Source organism: Leopardus geoffroyi, chromosome D1 (genome assembly GCF_018350155.1).
Source record: "Leopardus geoffroyi isolate Oge1 chromosome D1, O.geoffroyi_Oge1_pat1.0, whole genome shotgun sequence".
NCBI classification, from domain to species: domain Eukaryota; kingdom Metazoa; phylum Chordata; class Mammalia; order Carnivora; family Felidae; genus Leopardus; species Leopardus geoffroyi.
The window spans coordinates 25,516,418-25,535,436 of NC_059329.1; the positions used below are offsets into that span (position 1 = coordinate 25,516,418).

Below are 19,019 nucleotides of genomic sequence, written 5' to 3' on the forward strand. Positions count from 1 at the left end.
TTCCTTCAATCTGTGAGTAGATGAAGTCTGAGAAACAAATTCAAAGCAGGCGCGCCTGCAGAGCCTTCCTGCAGAAATATTCCCCGGCATTCAAGCGCATCCAGGGGCGGCTCGAGCTGCCTTGTTTGGCTAAGGTCAGACGAGACTCGAGTTCTCCAATAAAAATAAATCTCAAATTAATTATGGCCTCGAGCGAGGGGCCAGACACTTGAAGCTGCAGTTGTGCAGTCTGGAGTTTTGGCGCTCGCTCGCCCGTCCCTCCCCCGCGCCCCCGCTTCACCCCCCTCCCCCCTTCCCCCCCCCTCCCCCCCCCTTTGCCAGCTCCAATACCCGCCGAGGCCGCGCTGGACCCGAGGGGCGGAGGAGGAGGGAGGACGCAGGGGAAAGGATCCGCCCGACAGGCTGTGCCAGGCCTGGCATCTTTCGGGGTTTCAAGTGACCCGGGTACGGAGGCAGGAGGCACCCTGGGGACCCGGCTCCGACTGTCGCATCCTCCCACCCCCAACCTGGGCTTGGGACCAAAGAAGCCCAGGAAGTCGTGTCTGGAAAGGCTTGACCCGGTCAAAAGGGCTGACATTGAGAGAGCCAAGACACGTTTCGCCCAGCCGTTCCCCTCCCGCGGGAAGCAGGACTTCCGCATGTTTGAAAATACTGTCAAGTGCGGATGGTGCGAGGCAAGTCATAGCCCCGAAGTTCCAGCGAAAAAGCTCAAAACCCAAATATTTCCTAAATACTCGCCTCCGTGTTCGTGCTTTCTGTCCGTGACCCTAGGCTTAGACATGTGTGGTGAGTTGTTTTGTTGGTCCCCCCCCCCGCCCCCCCCCCAGACCTGGTAGCTTTTGTTTTAAATGCTGGCTCCACTTCCTTGGCTGTGTGTGAGGGCTCCCTGACTTGAACGTGGGTCTGGGCTGGTGGAATGGGCACGGCTGGTAGCAGGCACCGGCCGCGGGTCACCAGCCCTGCCCAGTCTGGGAAAGGCCGGCAGGACAGTCTCTGGTGAGCCAAGAAAGAGGGTGTGTGCAAGTGTGTGGGGTAACCAGTCCCTGGCTATGCTAGGACAAGGGGGAGAGAGGAGAGAGGAAGGGAGGAAGGGGAGAGAGAAGGGGCGGGAGAGAGGACAGAAGGGGAGGGAGAGAGGGGCGAAGGGGAGGGGTTTCCCCTCCCCAACTCAAAGACAGATTTCATTTGTAGCCGGCTTCACCACAGGCTCTCTATCAATTTGTCTCAATGCAAACATTCGAAATATTCTCTTTGGCTGCTCGTGAAAACAATGTGAGCTGCCAGGATCAAACCATCTTTCCAGATGTCTGGTGGTAACCACATGAAACAGGGCAGACTTGTTTACTGTTGTGTTTGGTTAGGGCTTTTCCCCCCTTCGGGATTGAAAATAGAAGCAGCAGCAGGAGCTGAGCAGCAAACCCAGAGTTACATAAGTGGGGCACACTTGCCCACCGCATGTCAGTGTGGGGTGGAGGGAGTCTGGAATGCCTCAGAGAGCTGTTGTTCCCAGTTGGGGGGGGAGGGGGATTCTCCTTTCTGGGTGGACCTTGTGCATGGACAGGAGCTCCTCCTGGGGGGGCTCAGAAAGAGCAAAAGGCATGGCAGGGGTGCCAGTCAGTAAGTCACAAAGGGGTGACCGTTATGCCAACACCAGCCTCCGCTCTCCCTCTCCGCCCCCCCCCCATCTTCAAAATTACGAAATTGCCATAGCTTTGGTTTTCAGGGAGAAACAGAAAGTGCTATTGAGCTCCACGGTGAAAACAGGAGGGCAAGTCCTCAGTTTAATCTAGTTGCATACTGAGCAACTCCCAATGGGAGAGACAGCTGCTGCTGCAAGGAATTGGGGGTGCTAGGCTTACTGGGGTGACTGTACTGATCAGTGCAGTGAAGGTAACGGGATCTTTGCCAGGCACAATAGAAGTTGGGAAGAGAGACCTACACAACATTTTTGCCATAGAGGAGCCTTCTCAAGCACTTGGAGGAGTGCGTCAGGAAGGGGGAGCAGTGGCTCCGGTGGGGTGGCCATTAGCAACCTCAGTGTTTGCCCAGGACCCGGAAGGGGGCCTCCGGGTGGTGGAGTTGGAATCCCTTCTGCCCGAAAGAGGGCCGATGTGGCTGGGGGTGCCGGGTTTCTGGCCAGGTTCGGGTGGGAAGCGGTCTCCCTGCACCCTCCTGAAAGCCCTGTTGTCGTTTGAAGGTCGGCAGAGTCTGGGCTGAAAAGGAAACAATTTGGGGTTTGAAAGGATGTAATTCATTCTTCCTTTCCCTTTAACCTCTTTCCTCTCTGGAAAGCATGTGGAAAAGCTGAAGGGAAGAGTGAGAGGGCAGGCGGCCGGCCTAGGGGAGGAAAGGGTTAAGCCTGATTTCTTTTAATTGAACTCCAGAACTGGTGGCCCCAGGCAAAGGGGGGGGGGGGGGACTGACCCCGCTAGCGGTAACCAGATGTGGCGGTCCCAGGGGAGCCCCGGAGCAGACCCCTGGATTGAGAAGCAGACAGGAGGTGGGGGGGTCGGCCCGGCCCCCATCCCACCCCCACCCCACCCCCACCCCACTCCCCCATACGCACACCGAGTCTCAATTGCTGGCAGGCTGCACCCGCCACTCCAGGTCTGGTCACGTTCAGACCCGCGTCTGTATTCGAACCCAAAATTGGAGCTGAATTGATGAGACTAATTTCGAGAGGGGGTGGGGGGAGGGAGGGAGGGAGGCGAGCTAGCTTTCTGGCTCAATTGCTCCAGAAGAAATAAAGAATTAATAAGTCACCTTTTTCGCCGCTGTGGACACCCTTTTGAATTTTTTTTTTTCTTTCCAATTGACTCGGATCTCCTCTGGATTTTTTTTTTCCTCCTTCCCCGGGTGGACTCTTAAATAAAAGTGAAAAAGTCCAAAGCGTGGTCTGGAGAGCGTGGACAAGGTAACCTGTTTGGGAGGTTGGGGAGAAGGGAGTCAGGCCGAGAGCGCCTGGGGGAGGAGTGGGGTGGGGGGGATGTCTCCTCGCTGCGCCCCGGACTCCTGAGGCTGCCCCAACTGGAGGGTTCGGCGGCGGCCCTGCAGAAAGACTGGGGAGGTCTCCGGGTGGCGGGGGCCGACAAGGCGGGCCAAAAGTCGGCTGGCCTCACGGCTGGGTGGGGATGACGGTGCCGCGATCTTGAGTGCTGCGCTCTGCAGACCTGTTGACCAGTGTGGAGGGAACGTCCCGCGGTAGCGTAGGTTTCTTGGGGCTTGGAGTAGCATTGCATAGGCGGCTCTGGCCGAACGCTGGGACTTGGGCCATCTGGTCCAGGTGAAGTGCGAGGGGTTGGACCTTAGAAGGCGCGGAGAGGTGGCCTATGGTGCTGCCGGTCCCGGCCCTGGGCGGGCGCCGGGAGCTCTCCAGGAGCAAAGGGCCGAGGCGCGCCGCCCGGAGGGCGCCCTTCTGCTAACAATGCACTGGGAGCCTAGTCCTCGCCCCCGATGGTGGGGTCCTTCCGAAACTGCTCGGAGTCCGCGTCGGCCGGTGAAATAGCTCCCGGAGTCTGCCGCGACTCGGCAGCCGAGGGCCCGAGTGGAAAAATTCCCATTGGATGCATTTTTTTTAATGGTTGGTTTCCTTCGGTCTGAGTCCGGATCTTCCCGGGCAGTAGGCTCCAGGTTATCCCCAGCCCGAGTAAACTGAACCCCCCCCCCCCCCCCGCCATAAGTTTACTCCGGCTGGAAAAAACATTAATGAACCTATCTGTGGGAAGAAACGGAAAGGGAATGAGTCAAGAGGGCCACCTTCGGCCAACGGCCCCGGGAAAAGGAAGGAGGCCAAAGGCGTTTGGTTTTGGACTTTGGGGGAAGGTGTTGGGGGTGGGGGTGCAGACTGCAGGAATCAGGGCGCGGGCGCCGGGCGTGGACCCCGGCATTGTTCCCAGCTCTCTCTTATCTCCCAGGAGCAAGTATCCTGTGTGCGCTGCGCACGAATGTATCTGGGCATCTCCGGGTATATTTATATAGTGTGTGTGATGCGAAAAGCAGGACCAGCAGAGGGGAGGAAGAGGGGGTGTGGGGGGAGGGAAGACGAGGGAGAGAGCAGAGGGGAGAGAAGAGAGAGGAGAGCGCGAGACAGAGAGAGAGAGAGAGAGAGAGAGAGAGAGAGAGAGAGAGAGATAGGACTTCCTCCCCGATTCGCAAAGTGAAGTCACTTCCCAAAATTAGCTGAAAAAAAAGTTTCATCCGGTTAACTGTCTCTTTTTCGCTCCGCTACAACAACAAACGTGCACAGGGGAGCGAGGGCAGGGCGCTCGTGGGGGGCACGCAGGGAGGGCCCAGGGCGCCAGGGAGGCCGCGCCGGGCTAATCCGAAGGGGCTGCGAGGTCAGGCTGTAACCGGGTCAATGTGTGGAATATTGGGGGGCTCGGCTGCAGACTTGGCCAAATGGACGGGACTATTAAGGTAAGCGACTGGGCAGTGGGCGCGGGAGCGGCGGGGCCGGCCGGGGCGGCGAGGCAGCGGGCAGGCTTGGCGCTGGGCGCCGGGGTCCCGGAAGACGTGGCCACTCTCCCTTCCTTCCGTGCCCCGGCTTCGCGCCGTCTCCTCCCGCGCTCCGGTGGCGAGTCTCACTCGCGGGCGCGACCCTCCGGGTTCACGACCGACAGCGATCTCCCCCCCCCCCCGCCCCCGCACCCCTTGTCCCGAAGCCGCGTCCGGCCCGCTCGTACGTGCTGCGGGCCGGGCTGCGGGCGGAGGTCCGCGTGAAACCTGGGGACCCCGGGAGCAGATCCAAAGCAGGGGCCGGGGACCCCCGGGTCCATCACTCCCCCCACCCCCGGGCAAGCTGGGCGCCTTGGCCCCGGCGCCGGGCACTGGCCCGGCGGCCGGCTTCTTCTTACCCGAGGCCGAAGGCGACGGGGGCGGGAGATGCAGCCGCCACCAGCTCGGGTCCCCGCCTGGAGGGCCCTGGGGCGGGCAAGTGGATGGGTTGCAAGCGGATCGGGGTGCAAGTGAGTGTGTCTGGGGGTCTGTCTGAGCGGGCTCCTCCAGATGGAATCCCCTGTTTACATGTCAGCGCGGGCTGGTTTCCCTTCCTCTTGGTATTTGCGTTGCCGGCTCTCGGCGCTCGGGAGCTGCCGGCTCTCCGGGACTGACGGGCGGGCCTCGGCGCTCAGCCGGCAGGGGGGTCTCTCTGCGGCCCCGCTCCGCGCCGCCCCCCCAAGCCCCAGCCCCCGCCCCGGCTCTCCGCGCCCCGGCGTGCGCCGACTCCCGGGGCAGGGCGCGCTCCACGGTTTCCCAAAGAGGGTCCCGCGCCCTGCACAGCCCCTTTTCCTTCGGTGGCCGACGCTGAGCCCACGGCCCCGGCGACCGCCCTGCCAAATCCACCACCCCCCCTCCCTCGCGTCACCCCACACACCTCGCGCCTGGGTCTGTATTGCAAAATGCAGCCCAGAGGGGTGGCCGAGGGTCTGGGTTTCGAGTCAGACTTCAGGAGTGTTGATTGCCTGCTCCTTCTGGAAGCGGGAAGTGGGGCCGGGAGCAGGGAGGAGGGACACCCCCTCAAGTGACTGACCTTAGAGGACCCAGAGCAATGAATGGGACCAGGAGTCGGCTTCCAGGCTGTCCCGCAACACCAAGCAGGAGTCAGTCTGGAAAAACTATTAGGCTGGTGAGGTGGGGACTGGCAGAGCCCGCCATTCCCCAGAACCCAAAGGAATCAACTTCTCGCTCAGTGCTGAGTTAAGAGGAGACTAAGATGTTGTGCTTGGAGAATTGAAGAGATTTTTATCATTTGGGTGGAGTAGTGGTTTTTATTTTCTAAGGTTTTTTTTTTTTTTTTTCCTTTTCTTTTCTGAAAGTTTGAAACATGCTGACTTAGGTAAAAGGCACCAACAGAAGGAACTTGAAAATCTGGAGAGGCGATAACTGGTTGTACTGGGCTAAGGGGAGCCTCTGTGAGTCTGGATTCTTCCAATTTAAAGTGCGTGGGGGTGAGGAGTGTCCCTATAGCCAGGGTGGAGGTGGCCACTGGTCATTTGCGCCTGCTTCTCTGCCTGCGGGCGTGTGCTTGCAAGTGTCTGTGTGTCCCAGGTTTGGTAAAAGGATGCTCCGCTCTAGAAACCCGCCCCCCTCGTCAGGACACTTACCCCTTACCCAGAAGCACTCCCTCTGATCCGGAAGGTTGGTAAGATGGCTCCAGGGTCTTGATGTGGACACCCTAAGGAGAAGTGAAGCAATATCTCCATGATACTCGGACCTCTAAGGCCCTGAGCAAATGGAGGAAGCTGTGGTCTGTGTACCCGAGATGTGCTAACCTCTTTAGATACACACACAGGGACTGGTGTGGCAGGCAGTGAGAGCAGGCTTAAGGACCCTGGTGCTTCATGCCAAGGATGGAAATAAAGGTCTTCTTTTTCATGTGGGTGGTGGGAGCCTGGGATCCCCTCCAAACCCTCCTCAGGAGCACCCTTGTCTCCTGTCCAGGTGACCCGGCTCTGCAGACGCACCCACAGAGCAGTGACTTTCAGAGTTATCTTTGGTCGCCCAAAGTCTGCAGAATTGACTTGCTGGTGTATACTTTGGTATTGAAAGTGTGTGAAAGACAGTTTCCTGTTCCTGTGTGACCTTTGGACCTTGATGTACCCCAGACCCTGTTCCGGAGATGATTCCAGCACTGTCTGAGCAGGGGACAGTGGACAAGGGGAGGCCCGTGGATTTCTGGTCTCCGTGTGAGAGTGCACGGTCCATTAGACCCATGTGAACTTCAAAATCTTTGTACAAATGAAACAGTGGGACTAAACTAGCTCTACAGTAGTAACTTTCGAATCCTCTCTTCCTAATATATCACATTATATGCTCCCATAAGGACATGTACCTGCATGTTCATGAAATCTAGTTTTATACAGATTGAGGTCTGTAGACAGAAACCTAGAATGTGGGTTCCCACTTTGAGTGACCTTGACAAATCATCTTCGAGTAATTCCGGAATGTGATTTTTATGCACCTGCATATTTCTTCCTCAACTATAAGGCATGTCTGTCTTTTAAAATACCTCTGGGTCTCAGCACTAAGGAGGTATTTGCTCCAGGATGCCAGGGGAGTCTGGATTTCTTTGCAGAGGGTTTTTATTCTGTGCATAATTTGCACAACTCAGTGTTTTCAAAATCCTAATCTCGCTGCCCTTGTTACAAGTCCTTCTGTGTCATGTTCCCTTCTCCTCTCCACGAATGTCTCCTGGGAAGGCTCTGAGCATCACGTTAGGAGTACTAAAATTTTCAGGAGCCATTCCGCTCTTCTGCCCCACACAAGTTAAGCGGCGATATTAAACAACACCTACCCCACCCCTGCTCCCCACAGTGATATTATCAGTGTTGAAAATCACGTGACACGGGTTGCTGCTCAAGAGATGACCTGGTTTCAAAACCCGCCTCTTGGTTTTTTGCAGTCTTCAATTGAATCTCATTCTTCCATCCAGGAAAGTTTGATTCAATGCCCACGGTCCCAATTAAAGATGGGGAAATGACCCGCGAGGATGCAGACATGGTGAATGAGACAGAGAAATGCACAGCAGACTCCAAGTCAAAAAACTTGAGTCCATTCTCAGTTGTTACTCGGTTGCTGTGGGCCCTACAGCGAGGCATCTCGGTTCCTTGAATGTCAGTTTCCTCATCTACAAAATGGGGCCAAGGTGCTCCCTTGCCAGAAATCAGAGTAAGGATTAAACAAAGCTTAGTACCTTAGCTGAATGCACATGAGTTGAATTTCTCCTTGGGGATAGGGCTTGTGGGGATCGATTGGTCAGAGCATTAGATCAGAGGTCTGGATTTACCATAAGACATATTTTATTAGTTCAACATAATATTAATATTACTATAATATTAATCACGCATCTTTTATGCTCCAAGGCTCTGCTTTCTGTGTTGAGGATAAAACAGGTATCAAAACCCTGCTGGCATGAATACTCTACAGACGTGGCAGACGCATAAATAAATAATTCCATGTCCAGGAGTGATACCCCTTCTGAAGAACAATGAAGCAGGTTAGGGGATAGAAAGTGATGTGGTCGTATCAGCCAGGATGGTCGGAGAGGATGCTTCGATAAAGCCACAATCAAGCAGAGAAACTTTCAGTTTTCATCCTTTACCTCAGGAAAATGCAGCACCATACAACCCCTAATGCTGGGAGAGCAAAATGGGAAAGATAGGTTGAGGTCAGCGCTGGGCTCTGAAAAACAGCACAGAGACCAATGTGGCAGATGGGGCCAGGAGGATGGGTCATCGCTGACAGGACAGTGCTTATCCAGTCGGGAAACTTCAGGATGGTAACGGAGGAGGAACCAGCAGAGTGAGGAACACTTGGGAACAAAGACTTTACTTCTGCCCTCAGAAAGGGATCTTGCCTTTACTTTGAAGAGTGAACTGCCTCCCTCTCCCCCGCCCCCCACCGCCCCCATCTTTTAACCTTCCTATCGCCTGGATTCATGAGGACTCCAGGCCAGGTAGACTTTGTCAGTTTATCTGTCCCCATGACCACATCGAATTGTTTGCCTCAGGTAATTACCAAATGGTGACCCCTGTTTTGCTTGTGAAAAATTCCTACAAAAATCTTCCTTCCGCTTCTGCTGCCATTCAAATTCAAGTTTACAGGTTTGCAACTTTAGAACTTTACAGATTACTGAGCTCCATGTGCGCATTCTATGGGTGGGGAAACTGAGGCCCAGAGTTATTTAATGAAGTATCTAAGATCACACAGCTAACTCCTGACAGAGTCAAGATGAGAATTCAGGGAGCCTAACCCTCCAGCTAGTGTTCTTTCCACGACACCACGAAGATTTCATTTGCTTTCATTACATTATCATGAATTATAGAATCCCGAAGGCAGTGGGTATGTGAGAGAAGTAGACAGAGAAACACAGAGAGAGAAGTCTTTAAAAGAAAAATCATGAAGTATCTAGCACTTCGAACTAAAGACATTTCTGTTATTTAATGAATAATGTATCACTACCATCTTGAATTATGTCCGTATTTTTTTAAAAAGTCCCAAATTTTCAGATAGGATTTTTAAACTGCTGTTTTTCAAAAGAAATCCTTCTTTTCCTATAGACAAACAAGGTCTCCATTACCAGGAGACAACAAAAAGTACAGCATTTTGCTCAAATAGCCAATGGGCCCCTCTATAGACTGGAGGCAGGTGGGCTGAATTCCTATTTCAATTCTTTGAATAATTGAATATTTGACTATTTAAGTAAAATATATTCAGATGCATTACAATATGCTTTACTGGCTCATCTTTCAGACTGTGTAGTAGGTAGGTCTTGGAAAACAACCACATTAAATAAGATTCCACATTTCGATGTCTGCTTCTGTTTGGGGTCAACCAGTTAACTTGGCATTGGTTTTTAAAAAGCAGTTAATTTAAACCAAGTCTATCTTCTAGAAATGTGTAACAGTCGTCTAATGCTAGTACTGAGTTGCCTGGGGGGGGGGGGCAAAAATGTTGGGAAAATTTTTATGATGATGATTTCCAATGGACTGAGGCCTTTATCCTACCTCAAACTTCAAAAACATATCCTCAAATTGTAAGTCAATACTCAGGCCATCCTCGTCTTCTCTGAAAGAAGTCTTTTTCTATCTATAGCTTGGTAGACAGGTTTTCAGAGTACGGACCAATTGAAAATCTACTATTTTCATTCATTTTAGACAATTAACTACATTATGTAGGTCTAGAATCCTGTTTTTGTTTTGTTTTGAATAACATGACTTTCTTTTTTTAGCCTGTAGTTAAAACAGTCTTTCTATCTTTGGCTTGTTGTTTTGTGACAAATTGAGAAGGCCAAAGGACATTGGCTACTGTGTACACACACACACACACACTCACACACACGCACACAAGCACACACACACGCGCGTGCGCACACACACAATCTCATAAAATCATCAACCAGAATAACAGTTTTTCTAGTAACCTCAGATCTTTGCAGGTGTCTTTTCCTTGCTATACTCTGCTTCATTTTCTGTTGCTTTAATGATTTATATCTATAGTGCCCCCTCCATTCATGTATCAGTTCATCGGTGGGGGGGGGCATTACTAAGTGACGTCACTCTGATTCTTCCACTGACCTCATCAGTGGACTTCCACTGACCCAACATCAGTAGTGACGTCACTCTGATTCTTCCACTGACCTCATCAGTGGACTTCCACTGACCCAACATCAGTAGCCCGTGTACTTGGAGATGTTTCCCAGAGGCAATGGGTGGGATTTTTCTATCCCCATATTGTCACCCTTGGAGCCAATATCTTGGAAGTTTGACAGAATTAGACAATCTATGGAATAACCTTTTCTGTGTGAAGCTGGCTGGTTTTATGAGACTCTGTAACCTTTGCCTTGCTGGCGTCATAAACTGATGCCAGTCATATTAATGCAAGTCAGTAAGCATGCAAATCAGCAAGGCCTTTTGCATGACTATAATGCAGGGTAACTAAGTGTTGTCAAGATATAATGCTAGTGGCAAAAAGGCTGCTGGGCTGGAGACTGAGCAGGAGGATGGGACGTGAGTGTACACAGAGAAATGCATTAAGTGTTATGGTAGCCTCAAGGAAGGAAAGAGCCATTTCCACTGGACAGGCACAGAAAGACCCAACACCAATAGTCATGTCAAAGCACAAACACTTTTTGCATAAACACTTGCCTTTAATCCTTCTGATAGCTCTTTGGGAGATAATACCACCATGTCTCCATTTTGTATGGGAGAAATTAAAGTTCAGGGAAGTTAGGTAAGTTATTTAAGGTGACGGCTAATAGATGACAGAGTTGGGTTTCAAGCCCAGGGTTTCTGATTCCGGAATACCTACTTTTCCTATATACACCTTGCCTCTTGGCATAGGTGGACCTGGACCTTGGCTTTGAAGGATCGGTAGGACTTGCACAAGAAGAAATGGTTCAGGGGCTTTCTTAGAAGTCAGAATACTTTGGTGATGGGGTGGGTGGTGGGCCGGGTGCAAATGAAGGCAAAGGTAGAAGTGAAAAGATTGGATGGAATTGAATTACGGAGGACCTTCAGTGTCGTAACAAAGAATTTAGGTGTAGAAAGGAGGAGTCACAAAATTTCGAAGAGAGGGATGACCGGGTACAAATCTCTTAGGAATGGAACCCTTCTTGTCCTCATCCTACTCCTTGGGAAATGGAGAAAGAAGTGGCTCCATCACTTGTCAGAGGCCGCGAAAAGTGACTAACAGGGTTAGAAAGCCAGCGATAGACTCAAACCATGCTATCAGCCGTCTTTTAAGATAGCTGTTGATTAAACATGGCGTCAGGGAAGGGAAAAGAAACTCTGTTTCACCAGATCTCATAAAAATGTGATTTTCCTCTTCACTCATGTCAGTGTGTCTTCTTTCTCAGTGTTCTAGAGATTTCACCACAAGCCGTCTTTTCGACTGGGCCATCTATCCTGGGGTACAACTGTAGTTCCTTTTGAGAATGAGTCAGCAGATAGTAATTGTGAAGAGACAAAAGGAAAGGTTGTTTCCCTGAGACTCAAATCAAATTTCGATGGAAATTCAGACAGGTCTGACATACTTTCAGAATTTGGTTATGCCTATCCACCTCATTTAGGAATACTGAAATTTCACCCAAGCGAACCAGAAACTCGGTTAGCGCCATCATTCCAAGCAGGATCAGAGATTAAATGTTCAGGTGCATTTTCACGTCATTCAGTTCCACTTTACAACACCTTCCGATTTGTTTATGCCTACAAAAATGAACCCAAAATGCCGACATATTTAAGATAGTTCCCACCTTTGGGGAACAATGTACCTGCCATGCAGTTCATGATCAAAATCCCAGAGTGTGTAAAGTTTTCAAGTTACCTCCTAGAGAATGGAGACTGGAAAACTGAAATGTTTTCCCAACAGCAGAGCCCATTTACTCAGACGGTGCTATGTGTCCAAGGTAATGAAAGACCATGTGTCACATCTCAGTGCACACATGCAAGAGGCCAGAATTACAGGTGCCATGGGAGCTCTAACCTTGCATTTCTAGCCACGTGTGGGTTTCACATGTCTACTGGAATCTAACATTCCAGTAGCAGAGTTGTTGGGTCTGTGTATATGGGTATTCATTGATTTTAGGTGTGAAGAGATCTGAGAATGAATGAGTTTGCACTGTTGTTCATGTGGCAGAAATGCGAACAGTTATTATTATAAAATTACTCAGCTTGTGAGTTGTCTTTATGTTAATGCTGTTACAATCTATATAAACGCATATATTTCGATCTCAGTTCTTATGCCTGAAGAGTCATTTCACCTTCCGGCATTTATCACTTAATTCATAGTCCTTCATTTATTCATTCAACCCAAAAGTGAATAATATAGCCGGGCACAGTGCTCAACAGAGCTCCATGTAAAAGAACAAGAACACAATGCTTACAGTATTCCTTCCAGACTTCTAGAGGATAGAGCTTTGTCTGCTTCCAGATTCTAAGCTCTGACTATTAGAGATTCCAAGATCAGCAATATTTATTGGGGGAATCTTATTTGTGGCTGTTTACTATAAAGAAATTTAGGCACATTTTCCCAGTGGTAACATCCAGCTTATAATTTCCATGGTCTCTTTGCTCTTGGTGATACTTAGTCTGTTGTACGGACCTTTTTGGAAAACCAGGGCCTCGGCCAGGGAGATGACGCCTTCTTCTCCCTTTCTCAGCTGTAGTTCTTTAACACAGAGAAAAATACCATAAATCAAGGGCAAAGATAAATGAGAAACTGAAGAATATTCCTCAGATATAAAAAAAGGCAAATGTCCTAGTATACAAGATTTTTTACAAGGTAATAAGAAAAAGATAGACAAGTTGGCAGTAAAGTAGGCAAAATTGCTATGATAGACAATGCTAGAACAAGAAATAGAAATGGCCAATAGGCATATGAAAAGAATTTCAAGCATGTGCATAAACATATCCAAATGAAAATCATGAAATTCCAATATTTATCACCTATGAGTGCAGTGTAGCAAAGATTAAAACAGCTTAATAATGCCTCATGTTGGGGCGCGTGGGTGGCTCAGTTGGTTGGGCGTCCGACTTCGGCTCAGGTCATGATCTCGCGGTCCGTGAGTCCGAGCCCTGCGTCGGGCTCTGTGCTGACAGCTCAGAGCCTGGAGCCTGCTTCAGATTCTGTGTCTCCCTCTCTCTCTGCCCCTCCCCAGCTCATGCTCTGTCTCTCTCTGTCTCAAAAATGAATAAACATTAAAATTTTTTTTTTTTTTAAATAATGCCTCATGTTAGAAAGAGTAAGGGGAAGGGCACCTGGGTGGCTCAGTGGGTTAAGCATCTGACTCTTGATTTCCGCTCAGGTCACGATCCCAGGGTTGCGGGATGAAGCCCGACTTGGGCCATGCACTGGGTGTGAAGCCTGCTTAAGATTCTCTCCCTCCCTCTCTCTCTTTCTCTCTCTCTCAAAGAAAAAAAGAAAAGAAAGGGTAAGGGGGAAATGGCACTCCTTATCTCATGGGGGGAATCTAGCTTGGTACATTCTGGATGGCCCATGGATTGGAAGCATCGATCGAGACGTTAAATATTTACAGAAGTTTGATAACAATTCCAGTTTCTAAAAATTTAGCTTATGGACATGTCCACTCAGATAGGAAAGATATATGTACGTGAAGTTTACTGTACCATTGTAATAGCAAAAGTTTGAAAGAATCTGAGTATCCATCAACAAGGAACTTGTTAAAAACGCTATGGAGGATGTATATAAGAAAACACCATGCAAGTGTTACATGGAATAAAATCAATTGTCCAGACACACTGATTTAGAAGGTTCCCCCAAGGTATACCTTCACATGGAAAAAAGCAAGTTACAAAACGTGTGGTCCCATTTTTCTATAAATATATACATAAATACACAAATAAATAGAAAAGGCACCGTAGGCATGGTTATGCATAGACAATTTCTAGAAGAATATGCAAGAGGCAATTAACAGTGGTTGCCTCTTGGCAGGGAGAAATAGACTTATTTTTCACACTATAAACTTAGGTAGTCTGTGATTTTTTTTAATCACTAGTATAGATTACTTTTTAAAAATTTTTCTAAAAGGATGTAAAAAATAAAGAGGGACTTTAGAAACAGACTTGTCAAAAAATGGGCCAGACACCAGCATTCTCACCCAAATGTGCTGATCTCAGAGACTTTTAGGTCCCACTCTGTAGTGAATACAGAGTTAAAATCGTCCAGCCTGGGATCCAGAGACCTGAATTCTGGCCCCGGCTCTGCCACAAATGAGTGATAGGATCTTAGGCAAGTCACTTCAGTCCTTCCAAATTCATGCACAATTTCTCATGTTAAATGTTTTCTCGAGTATCCAATGAGGGTATAATTTCGAATTTTCCTTTGAGCTCCCATGCTCATAAAACTCTGATCCCTGACAGGCTTCAAAAACATTGCTTATTTGGGGGTGTGGATGAGTGAGCCTCTCATAGAAGTTCTATTGGAGCCCATGTGGCTCTTCTCTGCCATCTCGGGACTGAATTCTAGAGTGATCTTTGAGGCCAGTTGAAGGCTGGGGGCTCTCGGAGGTGCTTTGTGAATTTCTGTGAGCTGGTTGTTTTTATTATCAAGTGACACTGGAGCTGTGCTAATCCCTTTGCACTAATGCAAACTAAGAATAGGGCCTAACTCCGCTATGGGGTCTTACACTCTTTCCCAAAATTTGGTCTCATTTAAAACCCAAAACACATTTGGCCCCAAGCGCCTTTCCCCTGGACTTTTAAAAAATCCTGTTTAATTGAAGGGAAATTGAATTCGTCTGGTTTTGATTCATTTACACTTAACCCTTAAGAAAACGATATTTTTGAGGACTTATTTGATGTCCAAGAAGAATTTTGAGCCTCTTAATGAGTTTTCTGGAAGGCTTTTTTTCTTCTTCTTGAAACAGGAAGTGGTGCTATGCTATGGGCAAAAACACAGTCAACCCCGAGAGGCCCCAATTCAGTTTGAAACTGTATCACCCACTATTTTACGTGAACCCCCAATGGCCCTAGCCAAGGCCTGTCTTTCCCTACTTCTTACTTAAGAGCAAGGGGCTCACTCACCTTCCATCTGAGAGGGGATAGCAATGAAGAGGAAGGGGGAGAAATCAGAGTCATAAGAAAAAAACATATGAGCTATTTCTCTAGCTCTTACTATGTGCCAATGTCTGTTTTAACCTCTATAGAGATGCTCACTTTTGATCCTTATACCAACCCGATGATGTATGTATTGTTTCCGTTTCGGAGAGGTGGAGTAACTCACCCAAAGTCATAACGGTAGACAGTGGAAAAGCAATGATTTGAACCTAATCCTGTTTGCCTACCGAGCTCATAGAGCTCAGCCACTGTGATACGTTGCCAGATTGACACATACATCCATGAAGGTCAGGCTCCAGATTGAACCCACCTATTGAAGACCATGTAAGTTTTGTTGCTTTTTGGCAATGCCCTTCAGTCTAAGTGACCCCACCCTTAGTCCGCACTTGTCAGATTCATGGCATATCTCAATTCTCTACCACCCTTTATTCCAGAAGCCTAAGCCCTGTGTTTTTCCCAGGTAAGAGTCCCTGCCCAGTCTTTCTAGCAGGTGTACTGGACAGCAGGCCAGCGACCGTGAAACCTCCAGGTTCTGTTTTGCTTTAACGAGCCCACGAGATGATAAAAAAGACCAAGTTTTGTAGCTCAGTAGAAAATAGCGTATTCTTTGACTTACAGTGCTTCTCCTTTTCCTTCCTTACCTTTTCTCCTCTCCTCTTCTCTCCTGTTCTAACTCTTGCTCTCTTCTCATTCTCTTTCACTGATATACACACACAAACTACACGCACTTGGAAACACACACACACACAGATCTGGGGCTTCCACAAAACACAAAGAGGGAATGTTTTGCAAGGTTAAAAGGAAACCATCGAGAAAGGCTAACTTCAGCTCCAGTTTCTCCTGAATAGCATTTCTTGTTATTTCAAGGCTGATTGACTTATAACTGCATCCACAGCCACCTCACATCAGTTCCTTTTATCAGCCCAAGTGAGACTTCCTGTGGACTGGCCCAGCTTCCTGATGTATTTCCTTTTTCCTCTGGCAGAACAAAGAAAACCATAGCTCCAAGGATACTTGGGACCAAACATAATTTCACACTGAAGAACCTATTCTTTTAAAATTTTCATTCTCAACGCGTCGGGCCGAGGACCTGTCTTTGCAAGTTTTTCACAGCATTCTGTACGGCAGCGTGATGGACCTCACGTGCAATTATCAGGGGTCCATGAGCCACTTGGAGTCCTCCTAGTTGTAGTTGGATTCCATTCCAGGAGGGAAACTGAACCCGTTCTCCTCACTAACACTACACGAGCACCCCCCAACCCCGTACTCGTGTACACAGCTTCAGGAGTCACATGGAACACCTCTGTGTTTAAGGTTTACTCTTTTGTTAACCTAATTCGGCATAACAGCAAAGAAACCCTCTTATTAGCGATTTCATTCTAGCTATGTTTGAAACTCTAACTCTAGAAACATGTATCTAAGCAAAGAAGCTTTGAAGTATCTCCAAAGGGTCATTGACGTCAGTGGAAGAAGAAATTCCAGAAATTGGGATGAAGCTGTTGCTTTCCTCGCTTGCCCGGAGTATGTCATGTCACTCCTTACCACTGGGCCTTGCCACCTGCTGTGCACATTATTTCTGAAAGACCCTGAGGCACAATCCAGAGTAATAGGGAACTACCAAGGGAGCTAGCTGTTTTCTCTGTCGTATGGCCTAGTGCAAATATCACAAGTTGTCAACTTACACTATACTCCCTGAAACTCTTAGAACCTAAGAGGCCATTGCACAGGAAAGATAACTGAGGCTTCAAGATGTGATGTGTCCAAAGGTGAGAACCAGGCAAAAGAGACTCGAAGCAGGACTCGGGTATTCATGTGCCCAAACAACACCTTTGCCAGAAAGGTGTTTCTGGGAGCAAAGTAATCAAGACCTAATGAATTCATGCTTTCTTTGTTCATCTATCTAATTTCCTTACAACTCTACAATACTTCCAGGGAATTGAAGGTGGCACTTTGCACAGAAACCAGCTAGGCATCTAAGCAATCATGCAGCCACCAAACGTTGCTAAAGTCATTTTTTTTTTTTTTTTTGTCTACAAAGATCACTGATTTGGGTTTGTTTTTAATTTTTTTAATGTTTATGAGAGAGAGAGAGAGAGAGAGAGAGAGAGAGAGAGAGAATGGTGGGGGAGGGCAGAGAGACAGGGAGACACAGAATCCGAAGCAGGCTCCAAGCTCTGAGCTGACAGCACAGAGCCCGATGCGGGGCTCAAACCCACGGACCATGAGATCATGACCTGAGCCAAAGTCGGATGCTTAACCGACTGAGCCACCCAGGCGCCTCAAAGATCACTGATTTGAAATGGAAAACAAACTGAAACTGAAATGTGGCTCCCCCAGCAAGCAACTTATTTCTAAGATGAGAGGGCTAATTCATCATTGTTAATTCATACTGATTTCTCCCAACCCAATCCTCAATGCGTCATCTCTAGATGAAAATAGATTGAAAGGGTATTTCAAAGAGGAAAATAACTCAGAAACTATATGGTGTGAGGAGAATGTGTGAGAGTGGGGTCAGGGATTACTGGGGTACTAAGCCCCACATACCCTGCTTTGGCAACTCCAGATGGAAAGGCAGGGACTGCACGTGTACATGTATGAGCCTCAGACCTTCCTGTTCCTGGCACGTACTCTGCCCTTAGCCCTGTACCAGGTTTGTGACCAATCGGGAATCCTAGAACATAGATCCATGAGTTAACTCCTGCAGCTCCTCCAGCCCTGATAATCCTGTCTGTCGAGATTCTTCTACGGGCCTTGGAATTCTCCTCAATAAGAGTATATTGGGCCAAAGGGCACAAGTAATCCCGTTCGAATAGGGTCTTTGGTGCAGCATAGGACTTCTGTAGGGGCAAGAACTTGAGGGTCGCCTGTACTTTCTGCACTGTTCTAGAAAGGGGAGGGAGTAAGAGCAGACTACTTTTTTGGAAATGTCATTTCAGGAAACTGGCATGTGGAGAATTTTCCCAGGGTGACTTAGTGAAGGTACGCAGGCCTGTGGATTTGCTGCTCTGGACACAAGGGCCTCTAAGCCCTTCTTTCTGGAGATTGGCGGATCTCTGTATACTTACTGGGTCTGTAGTGTGGTAAAGGAGTTCCAGGGTCATCCTCACATCCTTCCCCAAATTTGGCCCCAGAAAGGCTTATAGACAAGCCATGACCAGGTAGTGGGGCTGGGTTGGAGTTTATCGTAATTAACCATTTCTTCCCATCACTTTCTCTGCCCAGAGCACCTTTCCCCCGCCCCTGCCCCTCCCCTATTGATTTTTAAAACCCTGTGTGTATTTCATGGGAAATTTCACACGCCTGTTTCTGATTCACTTCCAATTAAAGGCTCAAAATGCTGGTTTTGTAAGAGCTCTTTGATGATTCAGTTTCATGCTGGTTCATCTTTTTTTCCTTCCTAAAAGCCCACAGAATTTTAATACATGTTCCTCAGACATTTGCATGCTTAATTGTTAAAAATAATTGGAAACAGGAGAGAACATTTAAGTATCGTGCAGAAAATGTGCACATTTACTCGGGTAAAGAGAGAGACAGATGCCTCGGTGCAGGTGAACTCCTATGGAAAAATAAGGGCTATCACTGAAGCTGGGCAACTGGGTATGCCCACTACTGCAAGGGAGGGGTGGCTCTGACCTCAGGTCTTCTAGAAGGCTCAAGGGAGTGTCACATGAAACATAGGAGTCCTTAATGTAGCCAGTCGACGCCACCAACACGCTGTCGGTTGAGTGGTCAGTTTCATGGGAGGAGGAACAGGTGGATTGGCATTTTCCAGATGCTAATGTTGCTTTCAACTCCCTTGGGATGGGAGGGAGTTAGTGGTCTGCAATTAGAGCAAACCTCATCCTCCACCCTGCCTCATAGACATTAAAAAGTTTTAATGATGAGCCTATCCGGGTACACCTCTGCACATTAGTGGAAGACTCTTCCGAAGCAGATCTGTGCTCCCCG

General features: G+C 48.7%; 1 protein-coding gene and 1 long non-coding RNA gene across 7 annotated transcripts in view; one reads left to right on the top strand and one right to left on the bottom strand.

The window, feature by feature from the left end:
- FLI1 (Fli-1 proto-oncogene, ETS transcription factor) overlaps positions 1–19,019 on the top strand; it is a 130,380-nt gene that overhangs the window by 4,682 nt on the left and 106,679 nt on the right. For 2 of the 5 annotated variants that reach the window (XM_045483450.1, XM_045483452.1), the window contains exon 1: positions 4,132–4,416. The exons of 2 other annotated variants lie outside the window; for them this stretch is intronic. In XM_045483450.1, the coding sequence (XP_045339406.1) occupies positions 4,399–4,416 (18 nt within the window). In that variant the 5' untranslated portion in view covers positions 4,132–4,398. Of the gene's footprint in view, positions 1–2,831; positions 2,915–4,131; positions 4,417–19,019 lie in introns of those variants that run through there. One more of the 5 variants, XM_045483451.1, reaches the window with a different exon arrangement.
- On the bottom strand, positions 1,749–7,072 carry LOC123600922. Of its 2 annotated transcripts, XR_006713881.1 has the most exons (3): positions 5,528–7,072; positions 2,764–2,919; positions 1,749–2,213 (listed from the first exon to the last, which is right to left on the bottom strand). It is a non-coding gene; the product is annotated as an uncharacterized LOC123600922 (long non-coding RNA). The 2 variants fall into 2 exon arrangements; XR_006713880.1 differs by lacking the exon at positions 5,528–7,072 and having other exon boundaries at positions 2,764–4,027.